Source organism: Cucurbita moschata, unplaced genomic scaffold, assembly GCF_002738365.1.
Source record: "Cucurbita moschata cultivar Rifu unplaced genomic scaffold, Cmos_1.0 Cmo_Scf00017, whole genome shotgun sequence".
Lineage (NCBI taxonomy): Eukaryota > Viridiplantae > Streptophyta > Magnoliopsida > Cucurbitales > Cucurbitaceae > Cucurbita > Cucurbita moschata.
In genome coordinates this window covers 4,305,556-4,324,082 of record NW_019268533.1, presented here as the reverse complement: position 1 = coordinate 4,324,082, position 18,527 = coordinate 4,305,556, and the positions used below count along the sequence as shown (strand labels likewise).

At 36.6% G+C, this 18,527-nt stretch overlaps 1 protein-coding gene and 1 pseudogene across 2 annotated transcripts in view; one reads left to right on the top strand and one right to left on the bottom strand.

The window, feature by feature from the left end:
* Nucleotides 1–5,530, top strand: part of LOC111455482 — a 6,926-nt gene extending 1,396 nt beyond the window's left edge. Inside the window, exons 2-6 of one of the 2 annotated variants that reach the window (XM_023097194.1) lie at nucleotides 2,395–2,595; nucleotides 3,390–3,506; nucleotides 3,606–3,755; nucleotides 4,382–4,440; nucleotides 5,429–5,530. In XM_023097194.1, the coding sequence (XP_022952962.1) occupies nucleotides 2,395–2,595; nucleotides 3,390–3,506; nucleotides 3,606–3,755; nucleotides 4,382–4,440; nucleotides 5,429–5,453 (552 nt within the window). In that variant the 3' untranslated portion in view covers nucleotides 5,454–5,530. Of the gene's footprint in view, nucleotides 1–2,394; nucleotides 2,596–3,389; nucleotides 3,507–3,605; nucleotides 3,756–4,381; nucleotides 4,441–4,893; nucleotides 5,098–5,428 lie in introns of those variants that run through there. The other variant, XM_023097192.1, reaches the window with a different exon arrangement.
* Nucleotides 5,180–7,003, bottom strand: LOC111455483 (annotated as a pseudogene).
* Between the last annotated feature and the right edge of the window lie 11,524 nt (nucleotides 7,004–18,527).

Sequence of the window (18,527 nt, the reverse complement as noted above, 5' to 3'; positions counted from 1 at the left end):
GGGTCAAGTGCCAATTACAAATGGAAAGTAAGGAACTACATTAATCTCCTGCCAAGGGAACAGTCGAGTCTACGATTCGAACGAAGGTCTGCGCGAAAAATCCTGTGATCCCTTAAGAAAATTACACAAGAAGGGAGGGAGGCATTATACCCTTGAGCTGGGATCCCATAACAAAATTGTATTTCCAAATCATATTGTAAGGGAGATAGCATTATACACTTTAAAGCTGCCTTCCGGATCTCGTGTCCAAGTCCAATGATCGATGAGGTTATTTGGTTGGAAATCTGCCAAAATATGAGATACCTGGAATCCCTTAAAGGATTTCATTATCCGACCAAAGATTTTAACAAAGGTAGCCAAACTTAGTATTACTCAATTGGGTGAGACTTATATCCACGACGAAGAGGTCAAAGGTTCAAATTCTTATACTCCAATGTTGTTGAGCTCTAAAAGGGGGAGAAATAAAAAGATATTTCCAAAAGTACGTTGAAGAGCCGAAGCTTACGGCCACTTTCATTCTTGAGTAAATAAGGTCTTTGTGCTAGAGAGTATTTTTGCTATAGCCTCTTGGAGAATGAAGAGAAAGTGCCTGATCTCTTGCTAAACTGGAAGATCATCTCCCAATGTCATTAGTTCAATCATTTACCCTGCAATTATTGAACTCAAAATAGAAAATTTTTATACCATTTAAGATGTTATAAATAGTGCATGGATTTGTATGTCCTTTTTAAGATAAAGATAGGTTCTTAATGGGGTAATAAAGACAGCTTTCTCGATGGGTAATTTATGGAGAAGGGGGCATTGTGTAGAGTTTTAGGATTCTATGAAGATGCTTGATATTTAGTCTATTCTGAGTGCGACCGTCAAGATGCAGTAAAAGTGCATAAACGTAGTAAGTTCGTGAGTTAATGTCGAGATTGATTTAACTATATTTCTGGGATAACTCCTCTTTCCAATCCCCGACTCTCTCTCATTTACGGAAGCATTACTCTTCTAATTTCTATTTGCTTGATTTGCAATTGAGGGGCTCGATTGAACTTGTTTTTGTTGGGTTGGATTTTTGTGCTTTCATCAGTCATAAAGCTTTTAAGTAGGATTTCATTTATGACATAGACTCGGGTTCTGAAACACTCCTTTTCTTGTTCATCTAAAGGTGATTATAAAAATGAAGGTTCCTCATTTGTTGCTCTTTGACTGGGTTTCTCTGGGAAAACTAAATGAGCAAGTAACTACTTAACTCTTGATGTATGGTGATTTTGTTGTTGAATTGTCAGATAAATTTATATTCATTTTGAGAAGCAAATGAGTCAATTTTCATTGAGAATTTACAAAAGAAAGGAATGAAGGTCTCAACTCCAAGCCTTCTAAAGTATGATAATGATAGGAATGTATTAGGGTGTTATTAGGATATTAAGAGTTGGAATTTATTTATCAACAAAGACACTGAACCAAGGGAAGAATTGTAGAGCTTCTTCTCTCTCTATCCCAAGTTACAAAACTCTCTCTAACAAGATACACTAGCAAAATCATACCCTTTCGAACCCGTCCTTATAGTAAGTATCCATCTCTCACTACAACCCATTCTAACTAACTAATAGCAACATAATTCCCCATGCTCCTTCCTCATGTGCCTATGTTTATACACATGCTTAATTGGGGTTTATCACTACTCGACCCCCAAAAAGCCACCTTATCCTCGAGGTGAAATTCAGAAAATCGAATGGAAATTTGAGTAACATCTTCCCAAGTAGCATTAGTGACATCAAATCCCTCCCATTGAAGCAACACTTCCAGCTTTCATGCATCTCCAGGAGCTTGTCTCAACCCCAAAAGTTCGATGAGTTGCACATGAATTAACAACTCTGGCAAGAGATTACGTAGTAGAAGCAATTTGAACATAGTTCAATTAATTAACACATCGTCTTTGACCAAAAAGTAAGACATTCTAATTTCTATCCAGTTAGGCCTCCTATTACTAGTACTGTTAGGAATCACGAACCTCTATGATGGTACGATATTGTCCACTTTGAGCATAAACTCTCATGGTTTTGCTTTGGACTTCTCCAAAAGGCCTCATACCAATGGAGATAGTATTTCTCACTTATAAACCCATGATCTTCCACTAAATTAGCCAATGCGGGACTTCCTCCCAACACTCCTCAACAAGTACTTATGTCAGAACTCAGAAGGAATAAAGATGGGATGAGTGGGGAAGGTTGACTTAATTAGCAATCCTATATTGTTGTGCTTCTTGTCAGTTGGGTTGTTTTTATTTTTATTTGGGCTTTGTTATTATGGACCTTATTTGTCTTGTTGTTATTATGGACATTTGTGGGCATTTGGTTTTCACTAATGATTTACTATAAGGGGATATTTTTTATGTACTGGTTATAGTTGATTCAAGGGCATAGAAGAGGAGATAAAGATGGAGATGGTAGCGTGCCTCGGAAGAAGAATACAACACAGATGTATGGATTTGGGTCTAATGATGAGTCAGGCACTCAAATTCCAACCCAAGTCCAATCCATTGTGGAAGGATCAGGGTCAGTTATGGTGTCTGAGTTCAAACCAGTTCCTGATGTTGATTATCTACAGGTGAGTGTTGCGGGATCTCATTTTTTTCTTTTTCTTTTTAATGGTTATGAAACTAGTAACAACTTTAGTCCTACTCCTGTCCTTCATCGAAAAGGAAAAAGAAAAAACGAACAAGCTCACAAAATGTCCTCACCTACTTATAAGAACGGGCTTCAATCCGAAAAGCCCCGACAATGAAACAAATCTTTGGGTAACCTTTTATTAAAAGCTTAAACCATGGCATGACAATGAGCAGTAAGTGAGCCTAGTCTTTGCTCAGTCTTTGCCAGGCCTAGTCTTTGCCTTCTTCAGTGGCCAAGTTTCAGCGTTCAAGGTTGAGCTTCTTCAATTCAAGTAGTGTCTTTTTCCTATTCTTATTGGTAAATAGCATCTGAAAGCAAAGACATTATTGAACGAAAGAGATGCCGGGTCGGTCAATTGCATTAGGTAGGAGATGCAGGACCTGTCTTAACCGCAAGTGCATTCGCTATTCGGTTCCATCCTCCGTCCCACCCTATTAAACTTCCCAAGGTTCTCTCTCTTTGACTTTTTAGTGAAAAAAAGGGGGTGACAATTGGTAGACTTAAATTTCTATGTCGCCGTCTCATCAATGAGCGTAGATTGTTAGAGATGGCTTTTGTGCTGGTCAATCTGTATCCCATTCTTCAAGTATAGTTTTGTTTGATCACAGATGGGCGGGTGATCCATGCTTTCAGCCACAGCTCTTAGTTAGCCACAGCCCACAATTTCTCGATTATAGTGCTTGGTGTGAAGTTGAGCTCCTTCCAAATTACAATGTTTTTTTACTTTTGCAGGAGTTATTGGCTATTCAACAACAAGGTCCAAGAGCCATTGGTTTCTTTGGAACTCGAAATATGGGTTTCTTGCATCAAGAACTCATTGAGATTCTTAGCTATGCAATGGTTATAACGGTAGAATATGTGATTTAATGTGATGCGTTATACAGAGGGCTATTCTTTGTTTGATGACTGCATAACTTCACATTACTTGGTATCATCGTCTGTGTGCAGAAGAATCACATCTATACTTCAGGAGCATCTGGAACCAATGCAGCAGTTATCAGAGGTGCTTTGAGGGCTGAGAAACCAGAACTTCTTACTGTCATTTTGCCACAAAGTTTGAAAAAACAACCCCCTGAGAGCCAGGAATTATTATCCAAAGTAAGTTTGATTGCCTATAAAAATCTTTACTTTACTTATTTATGTGAGAGATATCAATAGAACAGTGTTTGTTCTTGTCATCGTCTCTTTGGGCTTTCTTTTTCGGGTTTCCCTTCAAGATTTTTTAAAATGCGTTTGTTAGGGAAAGGTTTCCACATCCTTATGAAGGGTGTTTCCGTTCTCATTTCCAACAAATGTGGGATTCTCACAATTCAGCCCCCCTTCGGGGTTTCCACATCCTTATGAAGGGTGTTTTGTTCTCATCTCCAACCAATGTGGGATTCTCACAATCCACCCTCCTTCGGGGCCCAACGTCCTTACTGGCACACCGTCTCGTGTCTACCCCCTTCGGGGAACAGCCTCCTCGCTAGCACATCGTCCGGTGTCTAACTCTAATACCATTTGTAATGGTCTAAGCCCACCATTAGTAGACATTGTCCTTTTTGGGCTTTCCCATTCGTGCTTCCCCTAAAGGTTTTTTTAGAACGCGTCTTCTAGGGCAAGGTTTCCACACTCTTATAAAAGGTGTTTCGTTCTCCTCCCCAACCAATGTGAGATTCTCACCGTTCAATTGGATGTCATTTTATTGAATTCTTTATCTATTTTGATTGTGTTGAAATTTGTAGGTTAAGAACGTGATAGAGAAGCCCTACAACGATCACCTACCTTTAATAGAAGCTAGCAGGTATGCTTTTTTCTCTGTTGACTTATTTACATTTAATGATTTTTAATTATATTTTGTTGATAAAAAAAAGGTATTAGTTAATCAATAATCAAATTTGACTTTGATGTACCATGGTCAATTATTTTTATACTTACATCTTTTTTTTTTCTTTTTTTTTTCTTTTGTTCAATTACAAGTTAGTGTGAAATAGGCATTTAAACTTTAAAAAGCTTTTGACGGGTCATTAAGTTTTCAATTTTGTGTCTAACAAGTACCTAGACTTTAAAACGTCTCACAAGTCCCTAAACTTTAATTGTGTCCAATATTATCTTGACCTATTCGACGTTAAAACCCTTCGGGACATAAAGTTCTATTATGGGTTGTTTCATGAATTTGAGATCATAATTTGAGTGTAGCTTGTCGAAGTATCATTGCATCATGTAACAGAAGTCTTAAGGTTACCTTTGCTTGCAGGTTATGTAATATGGACATTATTTCTCATGTACAGCAAGTCATTTGCTTTGCATTTCATGATAGTAGGTTGCTCATGGATACTTGCCAAGAGGCAAAAAATCTTCGAAAAATCGTTACACTTTTTTATCTCGACTAAGTTCCTTGCTTATAATTCTGTAAATACATTGTTTAACAGAGCTTATTGCATATTCTGCCTAATTTTGCTTGTAAAGTTGTTATTACAACTAAAACTTTCAAAAGAGAAAAACAACCAAAACAATTGGGAATCAGAACTATAAGAAATTTTCAGTCAAAAATAAGGATATGAATTGGCGCAACAAGGAAGAAAACAAAACTAGCGTTCATTAGAAGAATGAAGAACACAAAACTGTTGCTGTACGTATGAAACGAACCCCGAAAAAAAGCTCACCGATTTGCCTTCGCAACTCTCTCAACCTCGTCCTTTTTCTTGATAGCGTAACTGTTAGATGAACCCTTTGCTGCATTAATAAGTTCATCAGCCAAGCATTCTGCAATTGTCTTGATATTTCTAAAGGCAGCTTCACGAGCACCAGTTGTAAGAAGATATATTGCTTGGTTAACGGGTCGCAGAGGGGATATATCCACAGCTTGACGCCTAACAACACCGGCTGAACCGATTCGAGTAGCGTCTTCACGTGGTCCACTGTTAACAACGGCATCAACAATAACTTGAATTGATCCACTGTTAACAACGGCATCAACAATAACTTGAATTGGGTTGAGATCAGTTAGAAGATGAATTATGTCCATTGCATGCTTAATAATCCTTTTACAGCCATGAGTTTCTTCCCATTGTTTCTACCGTGCATCATAAGTGAATTTGTGAGCCTCTCCACAATTGGGCACTGAGCTTTTCGAAAACGCTTGACAGAGTACCTCCCAGCAGTGTGGGGGACATAGGTAGAGCATGCTTGGAAGGAGCAACCCCGATGTAATCAACTAGAGACATGTCGTTCACATGGATATCATCGAAGCTCCACTGGTTGAACAGCTTCACATCGTTATGTGTCTGGCTCAATTCTTGGTTTGCCACTTCAACTTCAACAGCCATTGTTCCTGAATAACATCAAACACAAAAGAAGTGAGCGCCGATTGATTGGATTCCTAATCTGTAAAAATCCATATTGGTTGGAGAGGAGAACAAACACCCTTTATAAGGGTGTGGAAACCTTTCCCTAGCAGACGCGTTTTAAAGCCATGAAGGAAAGCCTGAAAGGAAAAGCTAGGGGCCTAAGCCGTTACAAAATGGTATGAGAGTCAGGCACTGGACGATGTGCCAGCGAGGAGGTTGTTCCCCGAAGGGGGATAGACACAAGGGCCTAAGCTTTTACACATGGTATGAGAGTTAGGCACCGGGCGATGTGCCAGCGAGGAGGTTGTTCCCCTTCCCCAGAGGAGAATATACACAAAGCGGTGTGCCAGGAAGGAGAACGAAACATCCTATAGTAGCATGAGCGTTTTAAAGCCTTGGTAGCCCGAAAGGGAAAGCCCAAAGAGAAGAATATCTGCTATCGGTGGGCTGGGCATGTCTAAATTATATGCTCATAAATTCCTTCTCTCCACTAAGATCAATTCAAAACGACATTTTCCCTCCAAAAATACAGCCAATATCAGGAATTCAAATAAAGAGTTCCACAAGATCAATTCAAAAATTAGATAATAGGAAGGATGATCAAGGAGTCTATAATCCAAATTTCTTCTCAAATTGAAATCATAAGACAAGGTTGCGCTATAAAAGTTGTTCTTCCAATTCCAAAACCAAATATCCTGGACTCATCACTTGAGAGTTGAAACTAACTACAATCCTAACAGAACTCATTTTCAAAGACAACTAAGAAAGGAGAACTGAGATGAACAAGAGTAATAGAAACACAACAGATCTAGTATTTCAATCCAAGACATAAAGTACGTAAAGTTTCACCAATTCCAGCAAATCTATGGAACAACAAAACTCGAAAACCTCACCAGTTACTTCCAACAAAACTAAATCTCAAGTCGACTTCGGAATAAGCATACACAATGCTGAAGAACTCCAAACAAAAAAAAAACAAGTATAGGCATTACAGAACGAAAAGTATGAACGCCAAGGTGATATACCGATCGGGCGACAAAGGAGAGAAGCGGCTAATGTGAAAGGATAAACAAAGGGCGTGGAGGAAAGAAGAAACCCTAAAAACATACATATATATTTATTTTAAAAACCGGTTCGGTTTATTTATTTATTTATTATTTATTATTATTATTATTTTTTTATCTTCTTTTGATTGGTGTAGTTTTATTTTTGGGAGTAATTATTTATTGATACCATAACTTATTTAAATAGAAATTCCTTTTTATTAGGTATCATAATATTAATTTTTAGTTGATGTAATTTTCTTAATCAGTTGTTATTTTTTTAATATCAATGAATTGTTTGAATAAAAAATATTATTATAAAATAAAATTAAGAAAAATTACATTTTGGTATATGAAATTAAGATAAGGTAGCATGTCACAACTGATCTTTCAAGCCACGCTTTATATGGTACCTATTCCATCCTCGATCAACTCCTTGTCACCTGAAAAATATGAGAGAACTTAGAATGAATATAAAATCTCAATAAGTAGTCTACTTAGGCTCTTAATCGTGTTCATGGTCAATGCTAGGGTACCACACTCATTTATTATCATGTTCTTGTTCTTGTTCTTATTCTTGTTCTGAGAACTTGCATCCTTAAGTTTTGTTCTTGAGTTCTAAATTCTTATCATGGTTCTTGGTTCGAGGACCTTGGCCTGAAGTTCTCTTAAACATGGTTATGATCTAAGGATTTTGGTGCTGGGTCATAGTTTTGAGAATTTGGATCTGGATTCTTGTTTTAGTTTCTTATCCTTGGTTCTTGGTTCTTGTCCTTGTTCGTAGTTCTTATTCTTGTTATTATTTTGTTCCCTAATACACTCTCCTAAGATTTATGGTACAAGACATGAACCTGACAACCTATGTCCAAGGCTTCACGCGTTCCAAGCGACACAATCGGAAAATCTACGTCCAAAGCTTCATGTCCTCCAAGCTACTAGTCTAAACTTGCATCTAGGGCTTCATGTTTTTTCTGCGATGCAGTCTAAAATCTACATTCAAACTTTCTTATGTTCCATGTCGTATAGTCTAAAACTTACGCCCAAGATTTCTTGCGTTCCAAGTGATTTAGTCTGAAAAACCTATGCACAAGGCTTCTTATGTTTTAAGTGACATAATTTAAATACCTATGCCCAAAGCTTCATATGTTCCAAGCGGTGTAGTCTAAAACCTGTATCTAAGGCTTCTTACATTTCAAGTGATGTAGTCTGAAAATCTACATCTAAGGCTTCCCACATTCCAAGTGATATAACCTGAGTGATTAACACGTTGTACCGTGGGAGGTCTAGGGGTTTTTTATTTTTGAATTTGAGGACCTTGGTTCTTTTTCCTAAGTTTTCCTAAGTACACTTGTCTATCCACTTGATGAGCAAGTTGTCGATTTAATCCACCAAGGAATCTATCCAAAGTACGCTTGTCTATCCATTTGATGAGCAAGTTGTCGGTTTAATCCACCAAGGAATCTATCCAAAGTACGTTTGTCTATCCACTTGATGAGCAAGTTGACTGCAAGATGTAACAATTCTTGCATATCAAAGTACGTTTGTCTATCCACTTGATGAGTAAGTTGTCGGTTTAATCCACCAAGGAATCTAGCCATTTTATCCTCCTCGTCTTCATCATTGCATGCTCTATTCATAAGGGTCTCCATTTGATATGAACCACGACCAAGGAATTTTCATACCTCAAAGCCCAATTACAAGGAAGAGAGCCAAAAAGCTACAACAAATCTTGTACACTTATATTCAAGCTATGGTGAGCTCATCAAAGGAAATTTTAGAAGACATTGGAGACCTCCCTTATATTTTGTACAAAGTTGAGCTTCAAACCTTGTACACTTATATTCAAGCTATGGTGAGCTCATCAAAGGAAATTTTAGAAGACATTGGAGACCTCCCTTATATTTTGTACAAAGTTGAGCTTCAAGAAAGAGATGTATTAAATACACTTTAAGTTGCATTTAATGAACTCAGCTAAATTTTGTGGAACTAATCCAAGGATGACTAATAAGCACATTTCATTCATTGCACTATCTAATTATAATTTAAATATTTGTTTGTCATATTTAAACTAGTTTTTAATAAAGGACCATATTCCACCATTAACTCGCGATTTTAATATGGAGGTTATGAGTATTTCTCATTTACTAGCTAATTTAATTTGGGAGTTATGTGTCACATGATAAGGTATAAAATCTTCTTTTCTTTCATTAGAGACATTACATCTTGGAATTAAAAAGAATAGAATTTCTATTTTTTAGCTTTGTTGAGAGCTAAAATTTTCTTTGCAAATTATTGTGTTTAGAACTTGCATGCTAGAGTCATTCAAGTGGTATTGATCAAACCTCTTGTGGAGTGATTTGAATCATGAGTTTAGAGACGAGTTTTCTTTACTTTTGATCTTGATCATCAAGGCAATCTGTTTCATACTTTCTCTTGGGTTGATTCCATATCATTTGGTATCAGAGCTTTAGGCTCAAGATTGGATATATGTTTCCTTGCGTCTATCTCTTTTGATCCTTAGCTGTATATATATTTTTTTCAGTTTGTGTAGCATGTTCACATTCTGTCTAATAAAGTATATAGCAAAAAAAAAACATTATTTATGTGTTTTAATTCATGTTGACATATTTTATAAAGTGTTAGATCTAGATCTTATCAACAATTTTCTGGTTGGTAAAGTAATTGAATTTTGCCAACAGAGTTACCGAAGAAGAAAAAAAGAAAGAAAGAAAGAAAGCTAGCTCATTGATGTTAAATGTCTTTTTTTTTCTCTCTCTGGATTATTGTATGTAACTCTCATAAGTTACTACATCTTAATTAATCCTTATTCATTTTCTTTCTTTAAATTCGTTTCTTTGTCTTTATTCGGATTGCTCCTTTAATACCCTTATTTATGTGTTGAGTGTGCTTTCTATTCACTTTGAATTGCACTTAGCTCTATAACATAGCTTGTCTCACATCCCAATTTTGTTTGGAGTGTGATTTGTGTGTGTTCAATTGTGAAGGTGAGTCTGTAAGGGAGTGATACATTGATTCGAGTGTTTAGGGTTAAATACGAGTGAACTACATTTATGAGTAAACACACATGAGGGAGCGCTTATGAGGTCTTTTTTTTTTTTTTTTTTCTTTTAACTTTCTTTTGTAGCATGGAAAATCCAGACGCAATCCTAACATTACTGATGCACGATTGAGAGAAGCACAACAATGAACCATGGAAAGATTAATTCGAGGAATAGAAGAGTTGACAGATCGAATAGGAAGATTGGAGATTCAAAATCAAGCTCGAGAGAGGATTCCACTACCTGCCCAATCTACCGATCAATATGAAGAAGACAATTTTGATCAACACGAGGATAATCCACAAGCGGTTGGTCGTGGCTTGATGCGAGGGAGAGGTCGTGGAAGAAGGTATCATAATTTACAACAACAAGTTCCTTATGACGATAGAATTGATCATAACGTGGGGAGCATCAAATTAAAACTTCCCAAGTTTTATAGCAAAACTGATTCAGAGGAGTACCTTGAATGGGAGAAAACGGTGGAATCGGTGTTCAACTGTCATAATTTTAGTGATGAAAAGAAGGTACTATTATGCATTGCTCAATTCAAACAATATGCTCAAATTTGGTGGGATAAATTGATGTCAAGTAGGAGAAGAAATCTTGATGCACCAATTGATTCATGGTACGAGTTCAAATAGTCCATGAGGAAGCGTTTTGTTCTACAATATTTTCAACGGGACAAGGCGCAAAAACTTCAAGCATTGAAACAAGAATGCAAATCTGTGGAGGATTATTACAAGGAGATGGATACATTGATGGATCAACTTGATCTCGATGAGGACAGGGAGGTTCTCATGGCGTGGTCTCTTAATGGGTTAAAACACAGAAATTGCAGACAAGACTAATTTATAGCCTTATTTTGATATCGAGGAGTTGTTGTACATTCCAATTAAGATCGAGAGGCAAATCCAACGAAGGTCTCCACGATATTCTTCTAAAACTTTTTCCAATTCTACTTCTACATGGTAAAAGGATAGTAAGAACATTGATTATAAACATAGAAATCAAGAGGTTAATGAGAAGCCTCAAGCTAAATTTGAGAAAGGTGAGAGTTCTAGTACAGGGAAAGAAAAAGTAGAAAAGTCTAATATTTGAAATAGGGATTTAAAGTGTTGCAGATGTCAAGGGGTAGGGCACTGTAGTAGAGATTGCCCAAACGCAAGAATTATCACCATCAAGGAGGGGGAAATTGTTACAGATGACAAGGCACATGACGACATAAATGAGGAAAATGATGAGAGTGAGGAGTTTAGTGAAGAGGACCCTACACGTATATCTTTGGTTACTCGACGAGCTCTAAACACCACGTTAAGGAGGACGGCCTAAACCAATGAGAGAACTTATTTCAAACTCGGTGTCTTGTTCAACCTGTACCTTGTAGTATTGTCATTGATAGCAGATGTCAAGGGGTAGGGCACTATAGTAGAGATTGCCCAAACGCAAGAATTATCACCATCAAGGAGGGGGAAATTGTTACAGATGACGAGGCACATGACGACATAAATGAGGAAAATGATGAGAGTGAGGAGTTTAGTGAAGAGGACCCTACACGTATATCTTTGGTTACTCGACGAGCTCTAAACACCACGTTAAGGAGGACGGCCTAAACCAATGAGAGAACTTATTTCAAACTCGGTGTCTTGTTCAACCTGTACCTTGTAGTATTGTCATTGATAGCGGTAGTTGCACCAATATTGTGAGTTCCATTCTGGTCAAAAGACTATAAAGACACAACCACATCCAAGACCCTACAAGCTTCAATGGTTGAATGATCGTGGAGAAGTACGGGTAACTCAACAAGCTCTTGTTTCTTTTACTATTGGAAAATATGTTGATGATGTTTTATGTGATGTTGTATCCATGCATGTTGGAGATTTACTACTGGGGAGGCCTTGACAATTTGATTGTCAGGTAATGTATGATGGGTATGCAAATCGATACTTTTTTACTCACAATGGTAGAAAAACTACTCTTGTTCCATTGTCTCCAAAAGATGTATTTATTGATCATTGCAAACTTGAAAAGAAAAGGCAAGAGGCTTAAGCAAAAGTAGAGATAACACATTTAACCCTTCTTTGCCTAGTGCTTTTGTTGCGCTTTTGCAAGAGTTTGAAGATTTATTTTCCGAGGAGATGCCTGGTAGTTTGCCACCACTTAGAGGGATTCAACACAAGATTGACTTCATTCTTGGCACGCCCATTCCAAACCGACCAGTATATAGGATTAATCCAAAGGAAGCTAAAGAGATATAAAGGCAAGTAAGTGAACTCCTTGCTAAAGGGTATGTACGTGAAAGTTTGAGTTCTTGTTCTGTTCTAATTATTCTTGTACCTAAGAAAGATGGTTCTTGGCGTATGTGTGTTGATTGTAGGGCTATAAACAAGATAACTATAAAGTATAGGCATCCAATTCCTAGATTAGATAATATGCTTGATGAGTTGCATGGATGTAGTCTTTTTACTAAGATTGATATAAAATCGGGTTATCATCAAATTCGCATGCATATTGGGGATGAGTGGAAAACAACTTTTAAAACCAAGTATGGTCTTTATGAATGATTGGTTATGCCTTTTGGATTAACTAATGCACCTAGTACATTCATGAGACTAATGAACCATGTCTTACGAGAATACTTAGGTAAGTTTGTGGTTGTTTATATTGATGACATCCTTGTGTACTCTAAATCTTTAGATGATCATATTACTCATGTACACAATGTTTTGACTACTTTAAGAAACAAATGTTTGTATGTAAATTTAAAGAAATGTAGCTTTTGCATGGAAAAAGTTAACTTTCTTGGGTTTGTAGTTTCATCTAATGGTGTTGAGGTTGATGAGGAGAAAGTGAAGGCTATAAAAGATTGGTCTACACCTAAAAGTGTAAGTGAGGTAAGAAGTTTTCATGGTCTTGCAAATTTCTACCGTAGGGTTCATTAAGAATTTTAGTACAATTGTTTCACCCTTGAATGAAGTTGTTAAGAAAAACATATCCTTTATATGGAAAAAGATCAAGAACTTGCTTTTAACACTTTGAAAGAAAAATTGAGTTTGGCTCCCTTGCTTGCATTACCTAATTTTGAGTCAACTTTTGAAATTGAATGTGATGCTAGTGGAGTAGGGATAAGTGCTGTATTAATGCAAAATCAAAGACCTTCAATGTTATTTAGTGAGAAGTTGACTGGTGCATATTTGAGGTATCCAACTTATGACAAAGAGTTTTATGCTTTGGTTCGTACATTGCAAACCTAGCAACATTATCTTTGGCCTAAGGAGTTCGTTATTCATATGGATCATTAAAGTTTAAAATATTTGAGAGCACAAAATAAACTAAACAAACGACATGCTAAGTAGTTAGAATTTATTGAAACAATCGCTTATGTCATAAAATATAAACAAGGTAAGGAGAACATTGTTGCAGATGCTTTATCACGAAGGTATTGTTAGGTTATGGAGCTTGTTGCTTATTTATAGCTTAGTCAACGGTTATACGTAGTAAAACTATATTTGGTAAATGAAATATAGAGTAAATTGTCATAAATAGTAAATAACTTTAAAAACTAGTAAAGCTACCTATGTAGATAGTTATATATAGTAGATGGTTATATCTGGTAAAGCTATATATAGTAAGCTAAACCATATATATTCACTCGCGCAGAGCTATGAAAATGTAATTTCTGTATTCTATCTACATATTTGGAGTCATTAATACAAATCCTTTAGCCAATATTCTCTTTGCATTTTCTCTATCTTGTTCTTTATGTTCATCTAGATCGAGTGCGTGCGTTGTTGTGCGATCCTAACAATTGGTATCAGAGCTAAGCGGAAGTCACCACGATCTGTGAAGATGGAAAGTTCCAAGATTGGAATCGAGAAGTTCGATGGATCCAATTTCGGTTTCTGAAAAATGCAGATTGAAGACTATCTGTATCAGAAAGGTCTTCACGAACCCCTGTTGGGGGTGAAGCCAGATACCATGACCACGGAACTGTGGAAGCTCAAGGATCGACAAGCCTTAGGGTTGATCCGATTGACGCTATCCAGAAACGTGATGTTCAACATCATCAAGGAGAAGACAACGTCAGATCTGTTGAAGGCGCTGTCGAATATGTACGAAAAACCGTTGGCTATGAACAAGGTGTATTTGATGCGAAGATTGTTCAATCTACAGATGTCTGAAGGTGGATCTGTTCGCTAGCAGAAGCTAAGCACTTGAAAAGCGCGCTAAGAAAGGTTGCTTCTGTTGGCCTTTTTGTGCAGGGTGAAGGTATTCCGCCTAAATAATAGACACAGGTAATAAGAGAATACTAAAGATTCGAGCCATAGAATTTCTCAATTCTGACACAAGGTACTTATTCGATCTACAAAGAATTATTTTGTTGTATCTAGTTGATCATGTAAATGAATTCAATATGATCGTAAGTCAACTGAGTTCGGTTGAAATTAATTCCAATGATGAAATTAAAACATTGATTTTGATGTCATCTTTACTTGAGTCGTGAGATACTGTTGTTGCCGCAATCAGCCGTTCCCAAGGATCTGATAATTTGATGAAATTCAAGATGTAGTTCTCAGCGAAAGAATTTGCAAACGAGAAATTTTCTTCTGGTAGTGCTCTCAGTGTTGACCAACGGGAAAGAAGTAAACCGAAGGGCCCAAACAAAGGGCGATCAAAATCAAAGAACCGAGAAAAATCTTCAAATAGACCAAACGTAACGTGTTGGAATTGTGGAGAAAAAAGTCACTTTCGGACAGATTGTACAAGACCAAAGAGGAAGTAGAATCACAAATCTAGAGATGATGATGATTCTATAAATTCAGCAGAAGACATTGGGGATGCTCTAATCCTCAACGTGGACAGTTCGATTGAATCCTGGATTTTGGATTCAGGTGCATCTTTTCATTCGTCTCCAAATAAAGAGTTGTTCCGGAATTTCAAGTCTGAAACTTCGAGGTGTATCTTGCCGACAACAAAGATTTAGAGATTAAAGGAAAAGGAGATGTCTGCATAAAAACTCCGGCAGGAAATCAATGGACATTAAAGGATGTCAGATATATTCCTGGTTTCAAGAACCTGATCTCTATTTGGTCAGTTGGACAACACAGGTTATGCAACAGAGTTAGGAAAGAGTTCATGGAAGATTATGAAGGGCATTATGGTAGTAGCACATGGCACAAAATCTGGAACATTATACACCACTGCAGGGTATATGAACATAGCTTCTGTTGTTGAGAGTGCTTCAAATTCAAGTCTATGTCACAATAGACTTGGACATATGAGTGTGAAAGGAATGAAGATGCTGGCTGCAAAAAAAGTTTTAGAAGGTCTGAAATCTGTTGATGTGGGTCCTTGTGAGAACTGCCTTATGAGCAAACATAAACGAGTTAGCTTCACAAGGACTGACAGAGAATTGAAGAAAGTGTGGTTGGAAATGATCCATACGAATGTGGAACAAGGTTCCAAGACCACGAAGCTAGTTAGAGTTGAGTTTGAGTTGTAGGGAAACTCACTTAGTGATGTTGTAACAGATACTTATGAAACTCCTGATACTACTACTGATGAACCAAATGTGGAGCAAGGTTCCAAGACCACGAAGCAAGTGGGAGTTGAGCTTGAGTTGCAGGGAAACTCACTTAGTGATGTCGTAGCAGATACTCATGAAACTCTTGAAACTACTATTGAGGAACCAGATGTGGAACAAGGTTCCAAGATCACGAAGCAAGTGGGAGTTGAGCTTGAGTTGCAGGGAAACTCACTTAGTGATGTTGTAGCAGATACTCATGAAACTCCTGAGATTACTACTGAGGAACCAGATATGGAGCAAGGTTCCAAGATCACGAAGCAAGTGGGAGTTGAGCTTGAGTTGCATAGAAACTCACCTAGTGATGTTGTAGCAGATACTCCTGAAACTCCTGAGACTACTAGTGAGGAACTAGATATGGAGCAAGGTTCCAAGCAATGAAGCAAGTGGGAGTTTTGGGTGAGTTACGAAAAAAATCACCTAGTGATGTTGTAGCAGATACTCAAGAAACTCCTGAGACTGTTGCAGAGGAACCAGTGGTAGAACAAGTAACACCTGAACTGGTGTTGAGAAGATCATCCAGTACTATCAGAGTACCAAATATGTATGTACCTTCATTACACTATCTCTTGCTGATGAAAGGGAACTAGAGCCCTTTGATGAGGCCCTACAGTTGGAGGATACAACCAAGTGGGAGCAAGCCATGGATGATGGGATGTCTAGGCTTCAAAATTGCATTGTACTGAGGCTGAGTACGTGACAATAAGTGAAGCTGAAAAAGAGACGATATGGATGACTAACTATCTGGAAGAATTGGGCAAGAAGCAGCACGAAAAGATTCTTTATAGAGATAGTCAGAGTGTTATACAGTTGGTGAGGAACCCGATTTATCATTTAAAGACAAAACAGAAAAGGTGATACCATTTCACTCACAAGTTAATGGAAGATGGTGATGTGTTTAGAGAAGATAGAGGGTGCAAAGAATCCAACAAACATGTTGACAAAAAGTGTTGATGTTGGAATATTGAGGTTGTGCAAAGCCTCAATTGGTATAGTGTAGTGAAGATGCTCATGATCATTTGAGAATGAAATTCTTGGTTGATTGGATCAACCTCCAAGTGGGAGAATTGTTAGGTTATAGAGCCTGCTGCTTATTTATAGTTTAGTCAACGTGTTTTATGGGGTAAGTTAGGAACTAAGCTAGTATATTCAACTACTTGTCATCCTCAAAACGTATGGACAAACTGAAGTTGTTACATGACTACTATGCTTAGGCTAATATTGATAAGAATCTTAAGACTGGGAATGATTGTTTGTCATTTATAGAATTTGCATATAATAGGGTTGTTCACAGCACTACTAAATGCACACCTTTTGAAATTGTTTATGGCTTTAATCCTTTAACCCCCATTGACTTGTTACCTATGCAGTCAAAAGAGTTTGTGAATTTTGATGCAAATGCCAAGGTTTAGTTTGTTCATAAACTGCACAAGCAAGTAAAAGAACAAATTGAGAATCAAAATTCCAAGGTTGCCACCCGAATTAATAAAGGACGCAAGATTATCATCTTCAAGCCACGAGATTGGGTTTGGGTGCAGTTCCAAAAAGAAATATTTTCTACTCAAAGAAAATCTAAGCTTTTACCACGAGGAGTTGGACGATTTCAAGTTCTTGAGCGTATCAACGACAATACTTATAATATTGATTTACCAAGTAAGTATGTTGTTAGTGCAACTTTTAATGTTGTTGATTTGAATCCTTTTGATGTAGGTGATAGCTGGGATTCAAGGACGAATCCTTCTCAAGAGGGGGAGAATGATATGAACCATGACCAAGGAATTTTCATACCTCAAAGTCCAATTACAAGGACGAGAGTTAAGAATCTACAACAAACCTTGTATACTTATATTCAAGTTATGGTGAGCTCATCAAATGAAATTCTAGAAGAAGTTGGGTCCTCTCTTCTATGTTGTGCAAAGTTGAGCTTCAAGAAAGAGATGCATTAAATGCATTTTAAGTTGCATTTAATGAACTCAACTAAATTTATGGAACTAGTCCAAAAATGACTAATAAGCACATTTCATTCATTGCACTATTTAATTTTAATATAAAAGTTTAGATTATATTGTAACCCATCTACGTTACCATATTCCATCATTAACTAGCCATTTTAATATGGAGGTTATGGATATTTCTCATTCATTATGACATAGGTTAAGGTTGTAAAGGCTATATCAAACCTTCTTTTTCTTATTAGAGACATCACATTTTTTTAATTAAAAAGAATAGAATTTCTATTTCCTTTTTTAGTTTTTAGCTTGACAAATTCTTGTGTTTAGTGCATGACATTTGTTTAATTAAAAATAATAGAATTTCTATTTCTTTTTTAAAAAAATAATAGAATTTCTATTTCTTTTTTTAGTTTTTTAATTAAAAAGAATAGAATTTTTTTTTTTAGTTTTTAGCTTTGTTGAGAACAAGATTTTCTTGTAAATTTTTGTGTTTAGAATTTGCATGCGTCATCAAATATCTCTTGTGGAGTGATTCGAATCACGAGTAGTTTTGATCAAATACCTCTTGTGAAGTGATTCGAATTTAGAAACGAGTTCTTTTTTACGTTAACATCAACTCAATTCATTTTTGTTAAATTAAAATATATAACATAATATACCATGAAGTATATGATATTTGGTCCAATGATTATTTGTAACTTGTTTAAATATAAAATATGTCCGTAAATTAATTAGTTATATTCACCCCTAATATCTATTGGGTAGCTGAAACTAGTTTCATAAATCATAAATATACTATGATGAAAAATATATCTGAAAAAATAAAGTACAATTTTGTTTTGGGGTTGGCAAAGTAATAAGGGAAGTGATTTGATATAAGAATTATCCAACATTTAACTGGGCTTG